Source organism: Pan troglodytes, chromosome 4 (genome assembly GCF_028858775.2).
Source record: "Pan troglodytes isolate AG18354 chromosome 4, NHGRI_mPanTro3-v2.0_pri, whole genome shotgun sequence".
NCBI lineage: Eukaryota > Metazoa > Chordata > Mammalia > Primates > Hominidae > Pan > Pan troglodytes.
In genome coordinates this window covers 176,334,422-176,361,208 of record NC_072402.2, presented here as the reverse complement: position 1 = coordinate 176,361,208, position 26,787 = coordinate 176,334,422, and the positions used below count along the sequence as shown (strand labels likewise).

Below are 26,787 nucleotides of genomic sequence, written 5' to 3'. Positions count from 1 at the left end.
TCCACCTATGCTATGACTCGAATTTATTTCACAAAAGTTGTTCCTCCCAGCAATGTCTTCTTTAATCTACCCTCAACATGTGCATACATTATTAAACCAGAAATGGTCCCTAAGTCATTCTTCCCTTCAATTATATTTGAAATAGTCTTCAACAGCCTACTTGTTCACCCTCCTTCAGTGAAATTTCTCTTGCCAAAGTCTACAATTATCTCATTTACCAATTTACTCTCCTTATTACTTCATTTATAGCACCTGACACTACTGCCCATCTGAGATTCATTTATCCCTTGGGTTCAGTGACATCACTCTTCTGCCTTTTCACCTACATAAAGGGCCATTCCTTTTCATCTTTGCACAATTCCTTCATCTACTTCTTGTATATTGATGTTTTCCTGGGTTGTATCCACGATCCCTTTCTCATTCTAATCTATACATTCTCATGGCCAATTTACATGTGCCAAGCTTTTCACTAACTATATCTTAATTACTCCTAACTCAAGCCATCCAGCTCAAATTGACCTTTTGGGTTTGGATGGCTCATTTAACATGTATAAAATCAAACTGTTTACCCCTATATTGCCTACAAGGCATATCACACCACCATCCATCCAGGTAAAGTTAATCTACCCTGTGTGTCAATCACCTTCCCCAATTATTTGATTGCAAAAACTATGCCTTATCTATTCTTACTACATTAGCATGTGCAACATATTCTTCACTGACTATCCTTGCTTGAGCTTAGAGCCTCCTTCACCCATCACTGGAGGCTGAATTCTAGGCTTCAGTCTGTTCAGCAGTCTTCAATCTCCTAAATTCATCCTCTACACATTCGTGCAATACAGTTTCCATCACTTAAAGTCGTTACTTAGTACCCTAAATTTCAGAATAAAATTCAAATTCCTTAGTTTGGCAAGTAAGACCTTTTGTTACCTAGCCACTGCCTTCTTCTCAAGCTTTTCTTTTTCATTACTTCCTATAGATTCTCTACAAATGTAATATGCTGTCACCCACCCACCCTACACCTTTGCATATGTGGCTCCCTCTATTCAGGATCTCACTTCATGAAGAATACCTACTATTCTTCCAAAACTGGGCTCAGACATCATGGTCTCTGGGACACTATTGCTGGTCTCTCCTGGTCTGCTTGGTTAGTCTTCCATATTTCTGCATCCCATGCAAATCTCTCCATTTGTATTCTGCAACACAGCATCACAGCTTAACTATTTATCTGTGAAAACCCCAACACATTATGATTTGCTTACTCCCTTCAACCTCCTCTTCTCCACCCACTCAATTCATGACTTCTTTAAGGTCTGTTTCTTTCTTCTATACAATTTCTAGCGCTCAGGATAATATCTGGCCCAAACTCAGGCTTAAACAAACATTTCTAAGTAAATCAGTTTTGAAATTTACAATTATTTTTAAAGAATTTCCTTTGCAGTCTGAAACTTTTAAAACCCCACGAGGAAAAAAAACTTTTATTTCATAAACTGATTCCTTCTGAAGACTGTCACAAGTGATAGGCTCTTTAAACAATTAGGATTTCATCTGCAGCCAACTAAAAAAATATTAATAGCTTTAACCTTGAAGTGATCGCCCAAACAAACAAAATGCTTCAACCTAAACTATCTAACATTACTGTTCAGAGCATAGCAAGTATGGTTTCATAATAAATATGACTTCAAGACAATAAAGAAAAAATTCTGAAAACAAAACTAGGAAATGTATAGAAAATATGGGAGGCTATTAGATGTTGTTTGGGCATGACTACAACAAAGAAGAGAACAGATTTTTTCTTTTTTAATAAAAGCCATGCATGAAGTTTGACAGTAAGTCAGGAAAAGGTAAATTCCAGACACTAAGAGGTAGTTCAGTTAGTTTTTATCTCTTATTGGTCCTTTGCTCTAATACTGCATATATATATATATATATTTCAGGAGAAAGTGCGAATGTAGTCCCCCACTACCATAAATTATGCAGTTGAGTTTTCCACATTTTGGGAAATTGAAGGGGTCAGCACATCTGGAGTGCAATGGATAAGCCTTGCCCTGGGAAAACCACCTTCGTGATCATGGTAATCTTCCCTGCCAGGTAAGTATATATTGCATATATTTTTAAGATCAATTGTTTTGTTTGCTATTAAAATGTTTGCTGTAATAAATATGCTTATATTTATATAATAGTAGCTTATACAAATGTTTTTCTAATGAAAAATTCAGCACCTCAGCACCCAGACTTTTCTTTTTTGCATGTCATAGATAGCATATATTATATAAAGAGATTTTATAAACATACCTTTTATCTTACAAATGGCCAATTTCAATGTCTGCAACAGTGAACTGTCTCGGGATATTTTAAAAAGTGAGTGACAAGTATAAAAGCTTTTCCCATAAGTTATTACATAGCTAAAGTTTATTCTTAAAACTTAGTATCTGATGAGAACTAAGAGTTTTCTCATATTCATTATATTTAATAAATCACTCTCAAGCATGTATTCTCTGATGAGTTTTGGTTTAAGGCTTTCACACATGCAAATCGGCTTTTAAGGAGTCCTCTTCAATGTGAATTTTATAATGATTAGTAAGGGATGACCTCTGGCTAAAGAGTTTCCCACATGCATTACATTCATAGGGTTTCTCTCCAGTATGAATTCTTTGATGTGCAATAAGTGATGAGCTTTGTCTAAAAGTTTTTCCACATGTATTACATTTAAAGGGTTTTTCTCCTGTATGAATCCTCTGATGTTGTATAAGAGCTGCACTTTGGCCAAAAGACATCCCACATTCTAAACATCGATATGGTTTCTCTCCAGTATGAATTCTCTGGTGATTACTAAGCGATGAGTTACACCTGAATGTTTTGTCACATTCGTTACACTTATAGGGTCTTTCTCCAGTATGCATTCTCTGATGTTGAATGAGAGCGGAACTCTGTCTGAAGGCTTTTCCACATACTTTACATTTACATGGTTTTTCTCCAGTATGAATTCGCTCATGAATAATAAGTGTTGAGTGGGAGCTTAAGGCTTTACCACATTCATTACAATTATACAATTTCTCTCCAGTATGAATGATTCGGTGTCTATTAAGTCGTGAAATAGAAGTAAAGCCTTTCCCACATTCATTGCATCTATAGGGCTTTTCTCCGGTGTGAATTCTTTCATGTTGAATAAGAGAGGCACTCTGGCTGAAGGCTCTCCCACATTCACTACATTTAAAAGGCTTCTCTCCAGTGTGAATTCTCTGATGATAACGAAGGGATGAGCTAGACTTAAAGGTGTTGCCACATTCATTACATAAGTAGGACTTCTTTCTGAGATGAATTTTCTGACTTCCAGAAAGGGATGTGCTGTAACTGGATGCCTTCCTACCTGGATTGTATTTATGGGGATTTTCTTGAGCATGGATTTTTTGATGTATAAAAAGCCCAGACCTTCGACTGAAGGATTTACCACATTCTTTACATCTATAGCATTTCTCCACAGTATGGGTCCTTAAATGCTTACAAAGGGATGCACTATGGCTGAAGGCTTTCCCACATTCTTTACATATATAGGGTTTCTCTCCTGTATGAGTTCTTTGATGTTGAATAAGAGCAGAACTTTGGCTGAAAGCTTTTAAACATTCTTTACATTTAAATAATTTTTCTCCAGTGTGGTTTTTCTGATGTTTACGAAGGGATGAATTGTGAATGAAGGCTTTTTCACATGTACTGCATTTATAGCGTTTCTCTGCTGTTTTGATTTTTGATTGGTTAAGTAAATTTGAATTCTGCTTGAAACTATTTCTTTGTATTTCACATTTTGATGGAGTTTTTTCTTTAGCAAATCTCTGTTGCTTAATGAAGACTGATTTCAGGTAGAAGTTTTGGCCAAATTCAACATTTTTATGGCTTCTATCTACAGTAAGGATTTTTGTATGGGCAACTGAAATTATTTGTAAATTTTCATTTTTGTCCTGCGGTTTCTTTAATTTCTCTTCATTTATGCAGGACCTTTCTGATATGAAGTTCCAGGGTTCATCCCTTTTCAATCTTTTCCTTATCTGCTCCTGAAATGAATCCTGAGTTTGAGTTGACTTTGTCATTTTAGGTGTGCTCTTACATCCTGAAAAAAGAAAAAAAGAAAGCAATAGCCCATGATTCATGTGATTGGCTGAGACTAAATGTGTAGAAGGGATTAATGGTATCTCAATAAGGGTTTGCTATATGACTAAAAGAGGATAAAATTCTAAAAAACACTATATAAAATAATGGATGACAGCTGAACTGATAAGTGAACAAATGAATAAAACAAACTCAGTTAAGGCGGGTGAGTGTGTAAGAGTGACCAAGAGAATGGAGCAGAAGGATCAGAGGAGGAGGAGGCATATGAATTTAGGAAATATAATCTAGTACCCAAAGCCTATGATGGACTCATAAATTACCCCATTCCTGTAATTATTTATACTCCTGAATGTCTTCCCTCCTTTTCCTACATTCTGAACTCCTTTGTATCCTTCAGATTCAGTTCAAATGTTAACTCCTCTGTGTACCTTTTCCTAACTTTGAGTTCCAACAACTCACTCCCCTTATTATAGCACTTATTGTAGTACATTAAATGCATTTAAGTAAGGAATAATACACATCTAGAGATGCTGAGAAAATGTTCAGCAAAATTCAGCACCACAGACAATAAACACACTCAAGCAAAAATGAACTGAGGGATACTTCCTCAACATAATAAAATACATAAACCTTTGTCCTAAAGCTAGTATCTATTAAATACACTAGAGGTATTTCTGCTATGCTGAAGAACAAGGCAAAGACACCCATTATTTTCCCTGCAATTTAACACTGTACTAGACATATTAACCAATGCAATCAGGCAATATAAATCAATTAGATATGAGTAAAGAGAAAGTAAAACTACCTCTATTTGCAGATAATATTAAAAAGTCCAGAGAATGGATTGAGACCATCCTGGCCAACACAGTGAAACCCCATCTCTACTAAAAATACAAAAATTAGCTGGGCATTGTGGTGCACGCCTGTAATCCTAGCTACTCGGGAGGCGGAGGCAGGAGAATTGCTTGAACCTGGGAGGTGGAGGCTGCAGTGAGCCGAGATTGCGCCTGGGTGACAGAGCGAGACTCCATCTCAAAAAAACAGTCCAGAGAATGAATGATAAAACTCACTCACTGAAGTAGCTGGATATAAAATTGACACATTAAAATCAATAGCCTTCATTTATACTAAGAATCACAGTAAATTTACAAGTAATATGAAAAACCTATATAAGGGAAATTTTATACCAGTCTTGAATGACATTAAAGTATATCAGATGAATGACATTAAAGTATATCTGAACAAATAATCACCTCTCCTATTCTTGGATGTAATAACATTATAAAAATGTCAGTGCATTAAGACAAGATACAGATAAGGATTTCTCAACCTCAGATGACATTTTGGGCTGATTTTTTAGTTGTGTGGATAGTGTGGGCTGCCCTGTGCATTGTGGAATGTTTAGCAGCATATTTGATCTCCACCCAACAGACATCAGTAGCACCTGCCCCTCACAATTCCTCCCTCCAGGCTTGCGACAAGCAAAAATCTTTCAAGACATTGACAAATGACAGAATCAGTCCTGGTAGATAATCACTGGAACAGATGAAACAAAAATGATCTTGAGTTGGCCAAGCGTGCTGGCTCACACCTGTAACCCCAGCACTTTGGGAGGCTGAGGCAGGTGGATCACCTGAGGTCAGGAGTTTGAGACCAGCCTGGCCAATATGGCGAAACCCTGTCTCTACTAAAAATAACAAAAATTAGCTGGACTTGGTGGCGGGCGCCTGTAATGCTAGTGACTAGGGAGGCTGAGGCAGGAGAATCACCTGAACCCTGGGGGCAGAGGTTGCAGTGAGCCAAGATCACACCACTGCAGTCCAGCCTGGGCAACAAGAGTGCAACTCCATCTCAAAAAAAAAAAAAAAAATGACCATGAGTTGACAACTACTGAAATTGGGTGATGGGCTGGGTACAGGTACAGTGGCTCCTCCCTTTAATCCCAGCAATTTGGGAGGCCAAGACAAGATCATCCCTTGAGCCTAGGAGTTCGAGATCAGCCTGGGCAATACAGTAAGATCCCATCTCTAAAACAAACAAAATAAATTAGCTGGGCATAGTGGCACTCGTCTGCAGTCCTAGCTACATAAAAGGCTGAGGCAGGAGGATCACTTGAGCCCAGGAGGCTACAATAAGCCATGATTATCTAATTCCACTCCAGCCAGGGTGACAAAATAAGAGACCCTGCCTTTAAAAAAAAAAAAAAAAAAAAAAGAGGCCGGGTGCAGTGGCTCACACCTGTAATCCCAAAACTTTCGGAGGCTGAGGTGGGCAGATCACAAGGTCAGGAGATCGAGACCATCCTGGCCAACACAGTGAAACCCCATCTCTACTAAAAATACAAAAGTTAGCTGGGTGTGGTGGCGTGCCCCTACACTCCCAGCTATTCAAGAGGCTGAGGCAGGAGAATCACTTGAACCCAAAAGGCAGAGGTTGCAGTGAGCCAAGATCGTGCCACTGCACTCAAGCCTGGCAACAGAGTGAGACCCCGTCTAAAAAAAAAAGAAAGAAAAGGAAAAAGAGAAATTGGATGACGAATACATGGGAAGTCATTATATTATTCTACTTTTTTGTTTATTTATTTTGAGACGGAGTCTCGCTCTGTCGCCCAGGCTGAAGTGCAGTGACGTGATCTCAGCTCACTGCAACCTCCACCTCCCAGGTTCACACCATTCTCCTGCCTCAGCCTCCCAAGTAGCTGGGACTACAGGCACATGCCACCACGCCCAGCTAATTTTTGTATTTTTAGTAGAGACGGGGTTTTGCCGTGTTAGCCAGGATGGTCTCAATCTCCTGACCTCGTGATCCACCCACCTTGGCCTCTCAAAGTGCTGGGATTACAGGCTTGAGCCACCACGCCCAGCCTATTCTCTCTACTTTTATATATACTCGAACTTTTCCATAACAAAACTAAAAATGAAGTTTTCTTCCACTTTCTGTCCTTCCTTGTAACAGGAGTGAGTGGGTTAATCTTTTTCCTTTTATAGCCCATACCTACTAAGAAAGCTGCAATTTAAAAACTCTGGTTTCTGGGCCAGGCACGGCGGCTCACACCTGTAATCCTAGCACTTTGGGAGGCTGAGACGGGCAGATCACAGGAGGTCAGGAGTTCAAGACCATCCCAATCAACATGGTGAAACCCACTCTCTTCTAAAATACAAAAATTAGCTGGGCATGATGGCGGGTGCCTGTAATCCCAGCTACTCAGGAGGCTGAGACGGGAGAATGGCTTGAACCCAGGAAACGTTGATTGCAGTGAGCTGAGATTGGGCCTCTGCACTCCAGCCTGGGCAGCTGAGCAAGACTCCATCTCAAAAAACAAAAACAAAAACAACTCTGGTTTCTGCAAAGAAATCAGCACACAGGCTGGGCACAGCGGCTCCCGTCTGTAATCCTAGCACTTCGGGAGGCCGAGGCAGGGAGATCTCTTAAGGTCAGGAGTTTGAGACCAGCCTAGCCAACATGGTGAAACCCCATCTCTACTAAACACAAAAATTAGCTGGGTGTGGTGGCACATGCCTGTAATCCCAGCTACTCGGGAGGCTGACGCAGGAGAATCGCTTGAACCTGGGAGGCAGAGGCTGAAGTGAGCCGAGATGGCACCACTGCACTCCAGCCTGGGCAACAGAGTGAGACTCCAGTTCAAAAAAAAAAGCAGCACACACAAACAACAAGGTCCTAAAAAATATATACTTTAAAAACATACTTTCAGCCGGGTGTGGTGGCTCACACCCGTAATCCCAGCACTTTGGGAGGCCGAGGCGGGTGCATCATTTGAAGTCAGGAGTTCGAGACCAGCCTGACCAATATGGTGAAACCCCGTCTCTACTAAAAACACAAAATTAGCCAGGTGTGGTGGTGCATGCCTATAATCCCAGCTACTTGGGAGGCTAAGGCAGAGAATAATTTGAACCCAAGAGACAAAGGTTGCAGTGAGCCGAGATTGTGCCACTGCACTCCAGCCTGGGTAACAAGAGCAAAACTCCATCTCAAAAAAACAAAACAAAACAAAACAAACAAAAAAACCTCCAAGTGGAAAATTTAAACATTTATCAAATGACAAAATGTATGTTTATTTCTTTTCAGAGCAAGAGTGGAAGTTTATTTTAAAAGGCTTTAGAACAGGAAAGAAAGGAAAGTATACTTGGAAGAGACCTAAATGGGCACCGAGGTTAAGTGCCATAAAATGTACATTTAAAGAGTAAATATCAAACAAAGCCTTCTGGGTAGCTGAAGATAATGATGGATGTGTGACAAGCAACCTATCAAAATCTCTTCCCCAAATGATAAGAATTAACTTCATAACTGTAACTTTTTTTTTTTTTTTTGAGACGGAGTCTCGCTCTGTTGCCCAGGCTGGAGCACAGTGGCATAATCTCGGCTCACTGCAAGCTCCGCCTCCCGGGTTCACACCATTCTCCTGCCTCAGCCTCCCAAGTAGCTGAGACTACAGGCGCCCGCCACCACGCCTGGCTAATTTTTTTTTGTATTTTTAGTAGAGACGGGGTTTCACCGTGTTGGCCAAGATGGTCTCGATCTCCTGACCTCGTGATCCGCCCGCCTCGGCCTCCCAAAGTGCTGGGATTACAGGCGTGAGCCACCGCGCCCGGCCTAACTGTGACTTTTATGCAAGACCTCACCCTCAGCATACTACCCAATAGACATCAGTAGCACCTCCCCATCAGAACTCCAGATGGTGGCATAGTACTTACATACTTAAAGACAGAAAATGCCAAAAGTGCAAAATAAATGTCAGGTAAAAGAAAAAGTAGATGTCAGGGAAGATGGTAGAGTAGGAAGCACCAAGGTTCTATCTATCCACCTAGACAACTGAGGTGTCAGAATCTGTCTGATACAACTATTTTGAAACTCTGGAAACTATATGAAGGCTTGTAGCTTCTAGGGGAAGGCCTGGCCAGTCAAGTGAAATTAATATTAGTTGGCAGCAGCTACCCATCTCCAATCTCCTCATCTCATGGCTTGAAGCCGTACTAGCATCCCTAGCGTGGCCTTTGGTGGCCAAAGTGGCAATAAAGACCTTGTTCTCCAAATAATGGGGATCTGGGTTCTGACTGCAAATTACTGCTTTGAATCACAGAGGTGCAAACACAAATGCAGGCTGCCATTTTTGCAATCCCCACTGACCTGATGTGGCTTCCAGAGGATTTAAGGAACAGTGCCTACTTTTTTCCCCTTCTGTTCCCCTCTTTTTCTGCTTTGGGGAATCAGACATTAAGGATAAGGACATTTGGCCTGGTGGCTCACACCTGTAATCCCAGCACTTTGGAAGGCTGAGGTGGGCGGATCACTTGAGGTCAGGAGTTCCGAGACCAGCCTGGCCAATGGGGAAATCCTGTCTCTACTAAAAACATAAAAATTAGCCAGGTGTGGTGGTGGGTGCCTGTAATCCCAGCTACTCAGGAGGCTGAGGCAGAAGAATCGCTTAAACCCAAAAGGTGGAGGTTGCAGTGAGCCGAGATCACACCCCTGCAACTCCAGCCTGGGTGACAGAGTAAGACTCCATCTCAAAAACAAAACAAAACAAAACAAAGAACAACTGCACACATGGGGAATTTAGAAAGTCACTGCACAAGGCCAGGGAAAGACGTGGGCTCAGAAAAAAATGTGAGAAGACCTACAGGTTATATTTCAGGCTAATTCCTGGACTAGTACCACCCTACAGCAATAAGAAAACAAAAACCAAAACAAAACCAAACCCAGCAAATCTTACAGAAGTGGGAAAATCTGATCCCGAGTTGCAACACTGTAAGACAAAAAAAGAAAAAAAAAGGCATAAAAAAATAGGAAAGTATGGTTCAGCCAATGGAAAAAAATAAATAGAAAACATCTGTGGAGAAGACCAGATGGTGGCATGCTACACAAAGACAACTATCATAAAGATGCTCAGAGCTAGAGGGAAATATGAATGACTCATGAAAATAATGAACAAATCGAAGTATCAATAAAAAGAAAACAAAAAGAAACCAAGAGGAAATTCTAGGAGTTGAAAGCATAATAACTGAAACGAAAATTTCACTAGGGAAATTCAAAAGGTTTAAGCGGGCCATAGGAAAAATCAACAAAGTTTAAGATAGGAAAATTAAAATTCCTTGAGTCTAAGGAAGAAAAAGTAGAAAATACTTAAAAAAGTGAACAGAACTTAAGGGCCATGTAGGATGCCATCAAGCAGGCCGAAATATGCATCGTCCTGGGACCCTCGCACGGTCACACCAGCCCTGCCTAGGCTCTCGGGCCAGTAGCAGCTCTGTACCTCCCTAGGTCAGAGCTCCCGAAGGGAGAGGCAGGCTGCTATTTTTGCTGTGCCACAGCCCTCACTGCTGTTGCCCTCAGGCTCTGGAGGGGGCACAGTGATTAGGGACTGGAACAGAACTCCAGGGAGTGCACAGCCGCCTCACAAAACGCGGCCAGACTGTTTCCCACACGGGTCCCCATTTCCACTTCTCCTCACTGGACAGGGCCTCCCGACCTGGGACTCCAGCACAACCATCAAGCCTACCTGAATGCTTCAGCTGGAGGTGGCTCTGCATTTCTCTGAGGAGGAAATCTGAGAGAGAACCCATAGCCCCTCTACCACTATAGCTAAAATGGTACCACACTATCCACCCTTGGGTTGGGAAGGAACACAGGGCCCGGTCGCTACACTGGTACCTCTAGTACACTACAGCCACCATATGGAGATGAGCCCAGTCTCTCTACCTTGTGAGCTCCCATACCCAACTCTTCACCAGGCAGGGACCCTGGCTTTGGACAGCAGAACAGCCGTCCCTCCCCTGGCTGAGCATTCCCACTGGTAGTGGCTCTGTCTTCCCCGAGGAAGGACTCCCAGAGGCAACTGATAGCCCCTATGCCACTGCCACAGCAGCAGTCCTGCACCTGCTGCCCTCAGTCTGGGGAAGAAACAGTGAAGCCTTCATCTGGGCTTCTAGCATGCCACAGTCACCATATGGACAGGAGCCCAGTCTCTTCTCCCTGTGAGAACCAATCCCTGACTCTTCACCAAGTAGATCCCCCACCTCAGGCCAGCAGGGTAGCCACCTCGCCCCTCGGCTGAAGATTCCCAGTAGCAGTGGCTCCATGTTTCTGAGGTGGAGCTGACGGAGGCAACCGAAAGTCCCTCTGTCACTGCCACTGCAGTGGTATTGCCCTTGCTACCCTTGGACAGAGGAAGGAACAAAAACCCTCAGTACTTCAGCTGTACCTCCAGGAAGCTGCAGTTGCCATAAGCAGCAGTCAGTCTGTCTCGCTGGTGACCTCCCTTCCCCTGCCAGCTCCTCCTGCTCCTCACCAGGCAGGGCCTCCTTCCCCATCTTGGGCACAGGGCAGTCACCCACCCTGGGCCGACTGCACTGATTGACAGTGGTTCTGCATCTTTTTAGGGTAGAGGCCCATAGACAAGTGAAAGGGTCTCTGCCACAACCACCACCAACCGGAGTCCGTTCCCCTGTTGCCTCCAAGCTAGGGAGCGAACATAAACCAAGATCACCCCAGAGCTATGGTGGGCAGCCTGGCAGTGCCAAGCTGAGATGTGCAGCCAGCACTCGAGTGGGAGAGGAGCCCACATTTTCAGAGCACTGAGGGGCACGGCTGCAATCTTGAGGAAATACAGAGGAGTCACATAGCTGAGCAAGAGCCTACCTACTGGCCATAACACTTAAGCGCCATCTACCAGACCACAGCCCAAACTTCAACACCAAAATTACTTTGCTAATATACCCCTCTGTGAAACTAGGACAAGAATTCAGCTACAAATAAACACCCTGCATAAAACACTGGCCCTCTGAAAACATTCAAAAAGAAGTCAACTGACTATACTCAAATTACATCACAGTTAATGAAACATTAAGCTCACACAGATGAAAAAGAACCATCATGAGAACTCTGGCAAATCAAAAACCCAGGGTGTCTTCTTTCCTCCAAAAGACTGCACTAGTTTCCCAGCAAGGGCTCCTAAGCGGCTGAAATGACAGAAACAGAACTCAGAACATGGACAGGAACAAAGATCATAAAGATTCAAGAGAAAGTTGAAACCCAATCCAAGGAATGTAAGGATTACAGTAAAATAATAGAGGAGGTGATAGACAAAATGGCCATGATAAGAAAGAACCAAACTGATCTAATAGAGCTCAAACACATACTACAAGAATTTCATAATGCAACTGAAATGCGGAACAGACCAAGCTGAGGAAAAAATCTCAGAGCTCAAAGTCTGGCTCTCTGAACTCAGACAGACAGACAGATAAAAATAAAGAAAAAGAATAAAAACCAATGAACAAAACCTGAGAAATAAGGGATTATGTAAAGAGACAAAATCTACGACTCACTGCCATCCCTGAAAGAAGTGGGGAGAAGGCAAGTAACTTGGAAAGCACATTTCAGGATACTATTGTCCATGAAAACTTCCCCAACCTTGCTTGAGAGGCCAATATTCAAATGCAGGAAATGGGCCAGGCATGGTGGCTCATGCCTGTAATCCCAGCAATCTGAAAGGTCGAGGCAGGCGGATCACTTGAGGCCAGGAGTTCGAGACCAGCCTGGCCAAAATGGTGAAACACTGTTTCTGCTAAAAATACAAAAATCAGCTGGGCATAGTGGTGCATACCTGTAATCTCAGCTACTCAGGAGGCTGAGGCAGGAGAATTGCTTGAGCCCAGGAAGTGGAGGTTGCAGTGAGCAGAGATCACACCACTGCACTCCAGCCTGCTGGACAGCAGAGTGTGTGAGACTCCATCTCAAAAAAAAAAAAAAAAGAAAAAAAAAACAGAGGACTCACATGATGAAAACTACAAACACTGATGGAAGAAAATAAAAAAGACCTCAATAAATAGAATGACATATCATGTTCACAGATTGGAAGACTAAACACAGAAAATTGATATACAGGTTTACTGCAATTCCTATCAAAATCTCAGCAAGATTCTTTTTGTAGAGATTGATGATTATTCTAAAATTCATACAAAGAACTACAGTAGATAAAACTTTCTAAAAAACAACAAGAAGTAATCACTCTACCCAACATTAAAGCCAGTATATATACAGCAATCAACACTGTGTGGTATTGGCAGAGGAACAGAAACACAGAACAATGGAACAGAAAAGAAAACCCAGAAACAACCCAACAAACACGCCCAAGTGACTTTTGACAAAGGCACCAAAGAACTCCGCAGAGGAAAGACGGCTTCAACAAATAATGATGGAGCAACTGAACATTCGCATGCAAAAAAATGAACCTCGCATCTAACACAAAAATTACCTCAAAAAGTGTCATGAATATAAATGTAAAATGTAAAACTACAGCACTTCTAGAAGAACATGGCAGAAAATCTTCATGATCTAAGTACAGGCAGAATTCTTACATTTAACACCAAAAGCACAATCCATAAAAGGAAACACTGATCAACTGGACCTCAGTAAAATTAAAAATTGTGTTCTGCAAAAGAACCAGTAAAAAGGATAAAAAGACAAACTACAGAGTAAGAGAAAGCATTTGTGAACCACATATCCGGCAACTACTATCCGGCATATATAAAGATCTTTCAAAACTCAACAGTAAAAAACTCCAAAATAACTCAACTAGAAAATGAACAAAATACCCAGACATTTTATTAAATAAGAAACACAGGCCAGGTGTGGTGACTCAGCCTGTAAGCCCAGCACTCTGGGAGGCCGAGGTAGGCGGATCACTTGAGGTCAGGAGTTTGAGACCAGCCTGGCCAATAAGGTGAAACCCTGTCTCTACTAAAAATGCCAAAAATTAGCTGGGTGTGGTGGCATGCACCTGTAATCCCAGCTACTCGGGAGGCTGAGGTATGAGAATTGCTTGAACCCAGGAGTCAGACATTGCAATGAGCTGAGATCACACCACTGTACTCCAGCCTGGGTGACAGAGCAAGACTGTCTCCAAAAAATAAAAAATAAAAAAAAGGAAATACAAATGGCAAATAAGCACATGAACTATGTCAAACATCAACAGATGTTAGGAACACACAAATTAAAATCACCATGTATTTCACCATACACCTACCAGAATGGTTAAAATAAATAGTAGTACCAAGGCAAAATATTGGCAAGGATGTAACAACACTGGATCATTCACATGCTACTGGTGAAATGTAAAATGGCACAGCCACTCTGGAAAACAACTTGGCTATGTCTTCAAAAACTAAACCTACAACTACCCCATGACTCAGCAATTCCACTCCTGGGCATTTATCACACAGAAATAAAAACTAATTTTTGCACAAAAACCTGCACATGAATGTTTATAACAGCATTATACTTAAATGCCAAAAACTGTAAATAATCCAGATGTCCAACAAGGGAATGGCTATACAAACTATGATATACTCTATGGAACACGACTCAGCAATTAAAAGAAATGAAGTACTGATGTATACAACTACACAGATGAATTTCCAGAGATTTATGTTAAGTGGGGCAAAAAAAAAATCCCATAACGTTGTATACATTTTATTATTCCATGTATATGACATTCTTGGAATGATAAAATTATAGAATGGAGAACACATTAGTGATTATCAGGACTTCAGGAAAAGAGGCAGGGAACAGGGGCAGTGAACAAGAGGGAAACAGGTGTGTGTAAAAACGGATACCAGGAGGGATCTCTGTGCTGACTGAAGGGATTTTTCTGTATCTTCACTGTATCAATGACAGTATCTTGGTTGTGGTATTATACTATGGTTTTGGAAATGAATATAAGGGACAGAATCTTTCTATACTACTTCTCACAACTGCATATAAATCTACTATTATCTTAAAATAAAAAATTTTCTAAAAAAAGTAAAATTCCCCTGCAAAGTAAAAATATCAAACTCATACCATCCTCCAAATCTAATCTCCTTCCAGTGGTAGTATCTCATTGAATGACACCGGCCATCCCAGAACAAACCAGAAACAAAACAAGCATCCCTGACAACCCTATCTCGTTTATCTTCCACATCAAATCCAAGTCCTGCTGGCTGTATCTCCTGGACATCTCTGGGACTGGTTCATTTCTTTCTGTCTCCAACACCACTAACCTAGTCCAAGTCACTCGTGCATTCATTATACAACTGGACGCCTACCCTGGCCAGAGACTGTTTTAGGTTCTTGGAAAACAGGAGTGAATGAATGAGGCAACCCCTCCTACAGCAGCTTACAATGCAGAGGCAGAGACAGATCATGAAGAAACAGGTCTATTACACAGCGCTAAGCATGGAGAGGGAAAATAAAGCACGCTGAGGAGATGGCATGGGGGCTGCAGGGCTGCGTGTCAGATGATCTGTGCTTGTGTGAGCCGAAGCCAGTGCAGCACAACGAAGTGAGTGAGCCACATGGACGCATGACCGCCACGAAGAACAGTCCCAGACAGAAAAAAGCAGGGCAGAGGCCCTGAGTGGGGGCCTGCTTGGCCCCCCTGACAAACCGCAGGGCGGCCAAGGGTGATCAGAGGCCTTGAATGAAGGGCAGAGTGGAAGGAGCTGAGGGTGAAGAGGTAGCCAGGGCCAGACCATGTAGGTCTCTGAAGGCCATGATGGGGACTTTGGACTATACTGTATGGGATGGAAACCAACGGAGATTTTGAGCACAGAAGCAATATGGTTGATTTACTCTTTAAATAGATAATTCTGGAAGTTATGAAGAGAAAAGATGTTGGTAGGAGGGGAGGGGCAGGGCATATGTACGAGTCTTTGCTGGCAAACAAGAAAAAGACTAACTCATACAAATTAAACCGGACTATACTGGGTAGGTGCGGTGGTTCAGGCCTATAATCCCAGCATTTTGGGAGGCTGACATGGGAGGATTGCTTGAGGCCAAGAGTTCAAAGAACAGCCTGGGCAGCATAGCAAGACCTCCATCTCTACAAAAACAAGTAAAATGAAATAGGGCTACAGGGCATTGTGGCCACACTTCCATCTTGTAAGCAGTCACTTTTTAAAACCATTCCAGGCCATGTCATCAGGGCCTCCCAAAGTGCTGGAATTACAGGCATGACCCACCTCACCCAGCCTACAGGTTGAGTTTTTGGTTCAAGCTAGAGTTAATAATCTGAGATAATTCCAGGAACATCCCAGTCCTTCAACCACGCTCTCAATGAAGTAAGCGCTCATGGGAAAAGGAAGCTGTCCTGGGGCGATCTTAGTCCAGGCAGACAGGAGCCCCACCAGGGGTGCAGCAGAGATGCAAGCACGTCAGCACCCTAGGAATGCCATCTGACTTCCATCTGACAAAAGGAGGACGAAGGTCATCCCACCAAGAGCAATCGGGCAGGAAACAGCTCTGACGTCCTTCCTTACTCAATCAACTGCTCACGGTTTTCCTGCAGGGCCATCCTCCCCAATCTGAAAAGGGCACTATCAGGTGCCCGGCATCCCTCTGGACAACTCTGCACTTCTCATATTTTCAGCCTGTTAATACTTCTCTCTAGAGGGGAGACTTACTCAGCCATCAGATGCTCCCCAGTTAAAGGGAAAGGGAACAATTCTTTCTTTCTTCCTGCTCTTCCACACCAGATTCGGCCCACACATAATGGCCAGACTGACGCCCCTCTTAAATCTCACCTGGTTCCCTGCTGCTTGCATTCGGCTTACTTTGTGGTGGTCTCTGGCAGTTCATTAAATTTTAATTTAATATAAAATTAGTGTATTTCTACCAAAGGAGATTAAAAACACAAGTGTGGTTCCCCTTTTAAAAAAAAAAGTTCAAGCTATCATCACGAGAAAGCTCTCCCCAGCACAGGGGCTATGGGGACCAAAGCTGCCTGCCGTGCAGCTCCTCGCTGGGCCCATGGCACAAGGGGCCATCACTGAGCCCTCTGGACTTGACAAGCCCTGCACTGTGGCGGTCAGGTTCCTCACATGCGCTGGCAGCTGCAGAATGCAGCCTGGGCCTGCCCTGGGCTACTTATGGCTCCTCAGAGCCTATGCTTAGCTCTCAAGCACCAACCAAACTCTGTGACAAGGCCCGCGGCTCTCTTCGGTGCCTGGCTCTACCTTCTCCTCACTGGCTTTACTTCTTTGGATCTTCACGAACACCATTCTTTTTTTTTTTTTTTGAGTTGGAGTCTTGCTCTGTCACTAAGGCTGGAGTGCAGTGGCGCGATCTTGGCTCGCTGCAAGTTCCACCTCCCGGGTTCACGCCATTCTCCTGCCTCAGTCTCCTGAGTAGCTGGGACTACAGGCGCCCGCCACCACGTCCGGCTATTTTTTTGTATTTTTAGTAGAGACGGGGTTTCACCATGTTAGCCAGGATGGTCTCGATCTCCTGACCTCGTGATCTGCCCACCTCGGCCTCCCAAAGTGCTCGGATTACAGGCGTGAGCCACTGTGCTCGGCCACAAACACCATTCTTTAGGCCTGAGCAATTCTTCAGTCCTTTGATCCCAGGCTCTTCCACAGGGAAGCCTTTGCTGATGCCACCTGCCTGCTCTGCACTCTCACAGCACCGAGTGTCTTTCCCACGTGGTCCTCACTGGAATGTGTCCTTCTGTGCCTTGTGTGCAATGAGTGTGTTCACCTTGTCCCCAACTAGATCGTGCACTCCAGAAGCAGGAGACCCGCGTCCCTTTCTGCCCAATGCTATACAAAGCTGTGGGCGAGGGTTCAACCTCGATCCCCCAGAGCCAGAGCCCCCCCCCAGTTCAACCGCTCTCAGTCCCCCACTGCCACGATGGCCCCTCCCCGTTTCTCTCCTCTGATTACTTCTCGGGCTCTGTCAGATTCCTCCTGCTTAAGCACCTCGCAAATGCTGTTTCCTGAAATTCGGGCCTCCACTCGGCCCCCTCACCTGGCCAGCTCCAAGCTTCTAATGCCCGTCATGCTGATGGGCTCCCTGACCTCCCTTGAGTCTCGGCCCTGTCACTTACACACCTGCCCACCAGGGTTCCCCACCTGACTACTTCACTCACATCTCAAGTGAAATCCATCCCACACCCAACTGCTCCTGTACCCTGATCACGTGGGCGCCGCCTCCTCCCTCACGAACTCACGGCTAGTGCCTTCATCCAGACCCTTCCACCTCCTGCCTCCCTCCATGACTGCAATCACTCTGCAAGGCTTCCCGCCTCTAGTTTTGCCTCACTTTCAATCACGATACTCCCAAAGTGACCATCTGTATTAAATTCGAATCACATAGCAACGTCATGAATATATTCTCTTTGTGAAAAATTAAAACGTTACATGTAAATAACATCCCCTTCCATGGACCCATTCTCAATCCCATTCCAAGTGTAACTAATGTCACCAGCTAAGGTGTGTCCTCCTAACCTTTCTCTCTGCTCATGTGCACATTACACATACATGTAATTTTCATTAGACATAAATGGTGGCATCCCAACAATGCTCTGTAACTTTTTGGGAGCTCTGTCCACGTCCCTGGACTCTTGTTTTCAGGGTGGTGATGCTCACCAGAGTAAGGACACGCCACAGGTCCCTTAGCTGTTCTTACACGGATGGAGACTCAGCTGTTTCTGATTCACATCAACTTTTCTAAGATACCAAGGACCATATGATTCCTGCCCAAATCCTTCCATTATTTCCAGTGCTCCATGGGACAGTTTCCACCTCTTACAACTGTGCCCAAGCACTTACTACGCAGCCCTTCCCTAGCTTTCTAGGCTATTTCCTTCCTCACCTCCTCCTTTCCCAAATACACCCTGAGCTTCAGCCAGAGTGATTATTTGAAGTTCCTTAAACAGACTATGTTTGCTGAATGAATACATGAAAATACAGCCCTATTCTAAAACAACAGGAAAGAGTAAGAAAAGAGATGCTGAGAGATTCATGGGGAAGTGATTACAAGTGACTAATCCAGCCTAAGAGCCTGGGCTTCCGCTTCCCCACCACTTCTTGAGGCCTGAGAATTCTCAAGGGAGTTTCCCAACCAATGTTCCTACCTCCTCTCATTAACCAGACCATTGTCTGCGGCCATTCACGAGCACCTCAGGCCACCCACTTACCTAGAGAGGAGACGCCAGAACTGTCTTTCTCCACCTCCCAGGGATCTTCTCCTTGCTGCAACAGGGAGATGACTTTTGGTTTGGTAAATGAGAGTCCTGCACATAAACAACAACAACAACAAAAGTCTCGGTCTTCGTTTTGACACAACAAAGTATCCCTTGATTATTAGGGTAACCGTGGCTTTTCTACAGAAGGAACGTTGCATGTATGATGTAATTAAAACTTATAAACTGGCATCTATAGAATGATCTATCAAGTAACTTTTTTTAAAATGAGAAAACATCGTATGATTCCCTTTTGAAGATGGATTTTACAAGATTCATCTGGCTGGAAAGGAGCAGTGGGAAAGGCAATGGTAGGTCGATGAAGAAGGATGAGGTAAGCCCTCTGCTGAGAGGTGAGCAAACAAACCACAGAACAACCAAAGCAGGAAAATGCTGCCTGAACTATGAGAGAATTTCTAATGTGAAATTGTGCAGCAGGAAGGGGATAATTATCAACACCCACCCGCCAAGACATAGAGCAATTCCATACTTATTAGGAGAAAGTTAAGTTTTCAATGTTTATTTACAGAGATCTGATTTGTACAATCCTCAAACTGAGCTCAAATTTTTCAGTGATCAACTGCTTTTATTCAGGGAAGGAGGTGCTGAGATATCCCGATTTTTGAATTCTGTTTCTAGAGGGGAAATTTCCTTACCCAGTGAGACCAGGTTCCTATAGTTCTCCAGCATCACATCCCGGTACAAGTTTCTCTGAGAAGGAGCCAGCTTTCTCCACTCATCCCAGGTAAAGAGCACAGCCACGTCCTCGAATGTCAGTGACACCTGTAAGGACAAGTCGTTCCAGCTCACCCAGGACCACCCTCACAGAGTGGAGGGGGTGGCAGTGGGGAAGACACGCTACCCGTGAAACACTTCTCATACTATTCAAGCTTCTGAAGGTTCCAGGTCATTCCTTTAATGAATAATTGGCCAGTAACAAATGTATACTGAGCAGCACACAGTGAGATTCAGGCCTAGTGCAGCCACTGTAAGAAATGGGTAGAGGAATTACGGCCATTAGTGGGAGCCTTAATTAGAATAATCTTTCGTTGGCAATTTTATAATACATAAAAACTTAGAACTATGTATAATCTTTAACTCACCAATTACTGTAAGAAACAGTGCACAAAAATATAAGCACAAGGATACTTATCATGGTGTTAGTAGCAAAAAAAACAGGAAACAACCTAAATACTCACTGATAGAGGCTGGGTTAAATAACTTACGGCACTACCTGTGTGCTGATTCAAGCTTGAGGATAATACTGATGAAAATCAGAACACCTCTCTTTTACTGAATGCTTTACATGGGCCACACACTATATTTAGAGCTTTGTATTAATCATTAGTATATACTGTATCTAACCTTCACAATTACCTTATGAAGAAAATAGTTATTGTTCCCATTTTACATCACAGAAAGCAAAGTCACTGAGAGGCGAAGCAATTTGTTTAGAGTTGGCTGGGTGCAGTGACTCATGCCTGTAATCCCAGCACTTTGGGAGGCCGAGGTGGCTGGATCACAAGGTCAAGAGATCGAGACCATCCTGGCCAACACGGTGAAACCCCGTCTCTACTAAAAATAACAAAAATTAACCAGGCATGGTGGTGTGCACCTGTAGTCCCAGCTTCTCAGGAGGCTGAGGCAGGAGAATCGCTTGAACCCGGGAAGCAGAGGTTGCACTGAGCCGAGATCATGCCACTGCACTCCAGCCTGGAAACAGAATGAGACTCCATCTCAAAAAAGAAAAAAAAAATTCGTCTAAAGTCACACAGCTGTTCAGTGGTAGAGCGGGGATTCCAATCCAGGCAGATGTCCTGGGCTCCATTCAAAAGTACTCTAAAACTGCCTCTCAAAATCTACCACATACTTAATAAATAACTAAGTTCATCTGCACAATGCACTTCAAACCATATCGGGCTCACATTAAAGGTTCCAATGTCAGCTATTATCACATTAATACAAACAAATATTAGGCAATCATTAGAGCTGATGGTATAAATTGCTATTTGTTGACATAAAAAGACATCCATGAAAATGTTAAGTACAAAGCAGGTTATATTTCACTGTTTCGAGTTTGTCCCCATTCAATAAAATGTTTCTGGCCAGGTGTGGTGGCTCACACCTGTAATCCTAGCACTTTGGGAGGCCGAGGCGGGTGGACTGCCTGAGCTCAGGAGTTTGAGACCAGCCTGGGCAACACGGTGAAACCCTGTCTCTACAAAAATACAAAAAATTAGCCGGGCGTGGTGGCATGTGCCTGTAATCCCAGCTACTCGGGAGGTTGAGGCAGGAGAATTGCTTGAACCCAGGAGGCGGAACTTGCAGTGAGCCGAGACTGCACCACTGCACTCCAGCCTTGGTGATAAAGTGAGACTCCCTCTCCAAAAAAAAAAAAAATATTTCTACATACATCAAAAACTATTGAAACATGCAATAAACTGAATGACAGTGATTATCTCCAGATGGTGGGATTAAGGGTGATTTTATTTTCTATTGTATATATGAAATATATAGAGTACACAGTCGTGTGTCGCATTAACGATGGAGGTACGTTCTGAGAAATGCATTGTTAAGCCATTTCATCATTATGGGAATATAAGAGAGAAACCTGGATGGTATGGCCTCCCACACACCCGGGCTATATGGTAGAGCCTGTTACTCCTAGGCTACAAACCTGTACAGCATGTTACCGTACTGAATACTGTAGAGAACTGTAAGACAATGCTAAGTGTCTGTGCATGTAAATATATTTAAACATAGAAAAGGCATGGTACACTACAGCATAAAACAGAAGAAATGGTACACCTGTATAGGGCTCTTGCCATGAATGGAGCTTCCAGGACTGGAAGTCGCCTGGCTGAGTAAGCAGTGAGTGAATGTGAAACTTAGGACACTATTGTGCATGACTGTAGACATTTTAAACACTGTACACTTAGGCTACACTAAATTTATTTTTTTTAAGTTTTCTTTAACAAATTGTCCTTAGCTTACTGTAACTTTTACTTTCTAAACTTTTTAATTTTTTCAAACTTTGACTCTTTTGTAGTAACACTTATCTTAAACATTGTCTAGCTGTACAAAAATATTTTCTTTCTTTATATCCTTATTTTATAAGCTTTCTCCTACTTTAAAAGCTTTTAATTTTATTTTTACTTTAAAAAATTTTTTGTTAAAAACTAGGACATAAATATGCACATTAGTCTAGGCCTACACGGGTCAGCATCAACACCACTGTCTTCCACCTCTCCACCCTGTCCCACTGGAAAGTCTTCAGGGGCAATGACACACATGCAGCTGTCATCTCCTATGAGAACAAAGCTTTCTTCTACATACCTCTCAAAGAACCTGCCTGAGGCTGTTACAGTTAACTTTTTAAAAAACAAGCAAAAGGAAGACACTGTAAAATAACAAGAATAGTACAATAAATATATAACCCAGCAACACAGTCAGATATCATCAACTATTAGGAACTGTACAATCGCATATGCTGTATACTTTTATAGGACTGGCAGGCTGCATGGTAGGTCTGTTTATACCAGCATCACCACAAAACAGGAGCAAAGCCCTGCACTATAATGTTACAATAGCTACTTAGTCATTAGGAGACAGGAATCTTTCAGCTAGGTTTTAATCTTATGGGACCACTGTCACATTTATGGTCTTTTATTGACCAAAATGTCATTATGCAACGCACAACTATATAAACATACACATACATATGCACATATATATACACACGTATCCATAAACATACATATATATATACACACACATATACATATGTATATATATAAATGTTTCAGTCTCTAAAATTTACACCATAACCCTGCAATATTTTTATGGTGAAAAAGAGCATCAAATTATCTGCATATTGGGGAAGAGTACAAGACATGATCTTTGTTCTCAAAGAATGTATAATCTGACTGGCGGACTAGAAAATGCATGAAATAATTTGAACAACTGTGTATCTGCATAGGGCCCTGAGACAAGAACACAAGGTCCAGGGCAGCCAAGATCCCAGGTCATGTGCTTTGCTAGAGGTAGCAGCAAGATCATAACTCCGGTTTTCTAATTGTGAACTCTGCACTCTCTGGTCTTAAAATTCCCTTCACTGAATTTTACACACAGGTCTACACATTACTGACGCATGGGAAGCAAGAACAGACAGGATGGATGCCACAGAGACTCACCCACACACAGGGATGGACAAGGTTCTAGTCAGGAGAGCAGCTTGGCTCTGTGAGAATGGAATAGGAATGCCTTCGAGCACAAATACCAGCTCAAATGCACAATAGCCTGTTCTGGCCACACCCTCAGCTCCCACTCCACTGTCTTGGCTAGTTTAAAAGATAATGCCGCCAGGCGCGGCGGCTCACACCTTTAATCCCAGCACTCCGGGAGGCTGTGGCTGGTGGATCACGAGGTCAGGAGATTGAGGCCATCCTGGCCAACATGGTGAAACCCCCGTCTCTACTAAAATACAAAAAAAAAAATTAGCCGGGCGTGGTGGCACATGCCTGTAGTCCTAGCTACTCAGGAGGCTGAGGCAGGGGAATTGCTTGAACCAGGGAGGCGGAGGTTGCGGTGAGCCGAGATCGCGCCACTGCACTCCAGCCTGGGTGACAGAGCAAGACTGCCTCTCAAAGAAAAAAAAAAAAAGATAATGCCACGCTGCAGAAGCACTCTGGTATCGCGTGGCTGCATCTGCCCATACTCTGAAAGACGCACCACAGGGACGACTGGGTGGTCCGAGGGAACTCAGAGCCAGGCATACTTGGACTGTACTCAGGTTACTTAACTTTTCTGAGCCTCAGTTTCCTCACATGTAAAACAAGAATTGTAATTGTTGTGCTACTGTGAGAGTGAGAGAACAAATGTAAAGCCCTCAGCCCTCAGCCCATTCCCTGGTATGCTAGACACTCGGTGGACATTACTATTGTTAGATAAAAAAATGAATAAAGGGTAACATCGTCTGGGTCCTAAACACATTGTACAGCAGTTTCTATCAACATTAACATTAATATATGAAGACAATAATGTCACTCAGCAAACACAACCACCATATACTGAGCAGTAACTACTCAGTGCCCAGCCCTGATCCGAACACTTTCCACGCACTAACTCATGTGATCCCTTCATCTACGCTGGGCGGTGGGCACGGTTGTTATTCCCATTTCACAGGTGAGAAAACTGAGGCACAGAGAGGTGAGGCCCAAGGCCCACAAACAGCAACAGAGGAGATGGCTTAAAACGCTGCCATCTGGCTTGACAGCCCTACTTCCTAACTACCACCTACGCTGCCTCTGCACTATTGCTATCCCATGCAACCCTTCCTGCCGCTAGCTGAGGGGTCTTCTCTCTGTGTCCTGCGAGTCAAGCGACCTCTCCAACTCTGTTCACTCTCGCCTCACCTAGAAAGGGTGGCCTCCTCATTCCCACCACACAAACATGAAAACGGTCTACAATAGATTTCAAGACAGTGATACAAGCAAAGAATATGATTCACAAAGTTAAGAGGGACAAAAAACTAAAAACGATGCGTTGGAGAAGCCTGGGGAAGGGGTGGTGTTATGAGGATTCTCAGGGGTGAAACGAGAAAGCATTCCTGCAAAGGACAGGAAGGGAGACATGGGTGAGTGGAGGAGGCAGGGATTTTTCCCACGTGTGTACGTTTGCTCTGTCCCTAGGGATAGACAGACTTGTGGGATCTTACTTGTCAAACTAGTCACACAATGGATGAAGATTAGCGAACAAACTGTTAATTAAAAACCACTAGACACGGACGGGGAGGGTGGGTGGTCCTCCCTACAGAATCCACCACTCCTGAGGGCGGACCAGCTCCTCCAAGAGAAAAGGACTTGGGCTCCATCCTGGCTGAAGATGGTCCCGGGTGAAGAACTCCAGTTAGTGGGGAAAATCCATCCACCGGGATCTGGGAGGGCAATGAGCTCACCTGGGGCCTCGCTTCCCGCTGCCCAGCAGCCATGTCCTCTTTCTGGCTCTCCCGGGAGGACGGCGCAGTCTCCAGAAGGCAGATCTGAGAAGAAAAAGGGAGCCGGGAAGAACCCCTTCTGCTTTCCAGCCCTGGAATCCGCAGCTCTAAAACCCCGACTCCCGCTGAGAAGGACCCCGCGCGCCCTCACAGGGATTCGGGAGGAGCCAGGAGCCCGCGGACCAGAGCAGCGCTGGGCCGCCCGGCCAGGCCCAGGCCTCACAGGCTTGGGGCTTACGGAGGGGACGCTGGACCCGCAGTGGCAGCAGCGACCCGCTGAGCCCACCAGGGCCGGGGCTCGCCCCACGCCGCTGAGTTCCTCGGCGCCAGCTGGCACTGCCAGCACCCACTGCACCGCTCAGGAAACTGAGGCAGCGCCGGGGCACCTGCCCCGTTCACGCCCCTGCGAGGCGGGCCGGGACTCCCACCACGACGGCCCCGGGACGACTTCCCTCCGCCTCAAGCCTTTCCCAGCCGGTTCCTCTCTCTCCCGCCAACGAATCATCTCCCGACTCCACGGAAAACGGCTTTGAAGAGGAAAGCGCTGGGTGTCCCGAGGCAGGAGGAGTGGCCGTCCTGGGGACTGACTCAGAAACCGGGCCCGGCTGCCTCTACCCTGCGCTCGGGGTCCCGGCGCCCCGAGTCCGCGAGGCCCACACGGCGCGCGCAGGGTGGGCCCGGGAGGAAACGCCTGGCCCCGCGTTCACGGCGGGCGGCGCGAGCCAGAGGCAGGGGCATCGGCAGCGGCACCGGAGCGGCCCGTGAGGGGCGAGAGTCCAAGTCCTGGCGCGGGGGCCGGTGACAGACGCGGGGGTGCCCACCCGCGCCCACAGAGGCCCTCGGAGCCCCGCGGCCTCAGGTCGTCCTGGCGCCAGGCGCCGCCTCTTCCCGGCACAGCCAGCCATTGCCGCTCACCTCCCCAGGATCCGGCGTTCCCGGGCCGCGCCTCCCCGCCGCACTCTGCAAGCAGGAAGCTCCAGCCTCGTGACCCGGCTCCTCCGACGTCTGGGCGACCTCAAGCCCGGCGCCGCTCACCGGGCAGCGAAAGCTCCGCAGAGCGCCTGGGACCTAGAGGAGCAAGGCGGCCGCTAAGGCCTCTAGGAAATGGAGTCCACGGGAGGACGCTGGCTTTCTGGGAAGTGTAGTTCCACGCGTTTGAGGCGCGGTCGCAGCTGAGCTGTTAGGCGCCCAGACGTATGAGAGGGCCCGGGTGAGCTGTAGAGCCCCGGGTTCCTGGTTCTTCGGAAGAGAAGGGGAGGTTCCCGGAGGGCAGTAACTTGCAACTCTGTGTGTGAATTTCAGGATGGCGTGGGCGGCACGAAAACAACTACTACACAGTTGGGAAAGGAAAATCCCCTGCAAAAGATGTTGACAAAGCTGGATTTCCACGTGCAAAAGATGAGCCTGTACCCTGATCGTACACCATACATAAAAATTAACTGAAAATTGATTAAAAACCTAAATGTGAGACCAAATTATTTTATAAATTACTAAAGTAAAAAGGGAAAAAACTTCAGGATGTTGGAGATGGCAATGATTTCCTGAATATGGCATCAGAAGCACAGATAACAGCACAAATAGACAAATGGGACGACATCAAACTTAAAAACTTTGGCTAATCAAAGGAAACAAAGGCAATCTACAGAAGAGACGAGAATGCTTACATATC

General features: G+C 44.7%; 1 protein-coding gene and 1 non-coding gene across 4 annotated transcripts; both read right to left on the bottom strand.

Annotated features, from left to right (window-relative positions):
• Positions 1-1,934: 1,934 nt before the first annotated feature.
• LOC112209381 (U1 spliceosomal RNA) lies at positions 1,935-2,099 on the bottom strand. Its single transcript, XR_002944115.1, has one exon. It is a non-coding gene; the product is annotated as a U1 spliceosomal RNA (small nuclear RNA).
• Positions 2,100-2,390: 291 nt separating this feature from the next.
• On the bottom strand, positions 2,391-26,787 carry ZNF354B (zinc finger protein 354B). 3 transcript variants are annotated; one of them, XM_063810977.1, is made up of 6 exons: positions 26,034-26,356; positions 25,080-25,163; positions 20,739-20,836; positions 19,780-19,906; positions 19,079-19,174; positions 2,391-4,105 (listed from the first exon to the last, which is right to left on the bottom strand). In XM_063810977.1, the coding sequence occupies exons 4-6, from the start codon at positions 19,811-19,813 to the stop codon at positions 2,523-2,525; spliced, it is 1,713 nt and encodes a 570-aa protein (XP_063667047.1). In that variant the 5' UTR covers positions 19,814-19,906; positions 20,739-20,836; positions 25,080-25,163; positions 26,034-26,356; the 3' UTR covers positions 2,391-2,522. The 3 variants fall into 3 exon arrangements, with proteins under 3 accessions (XP_063667047.1, XP_009448567.1, XP_063667048.1); XM_009450292.5 differs by lacking the exon at positions 20,739-20,836 and having other exon boundaries at positions 26,034-26,787; XM_063810978.1 differs by lacking the exons at positions 20,739-20,836; positions 26,034-26,356 and adding an exon at positions 20,006-20,109 and having other exon boundaries at positions 25,080-26,027.

Bases quoted from the DNA above. Each gene is read 5' to 3' on its own strand.
- ZNF354B (XM_009450292.5), bottom strand. From the start codon at position 25,112: ATGGCTGCTGGGCAGCGGGAAGCGAGGCCCCAG. The intron at 19,907-25,079 runs GTGAGCTCATTG...TTGTCCTTACAG, and splicing joins AGCGGGAAGCGAGGCCCCAG to GTGTCACTGACATTCGAGGA. The intron at 19,175-19,779 runs GTAAGGAAATTT...GTTTATGTGCAG, and splicing joins TAGGAACCTGGTCTCACTGG to GACTCTCATTTACCAAACCA.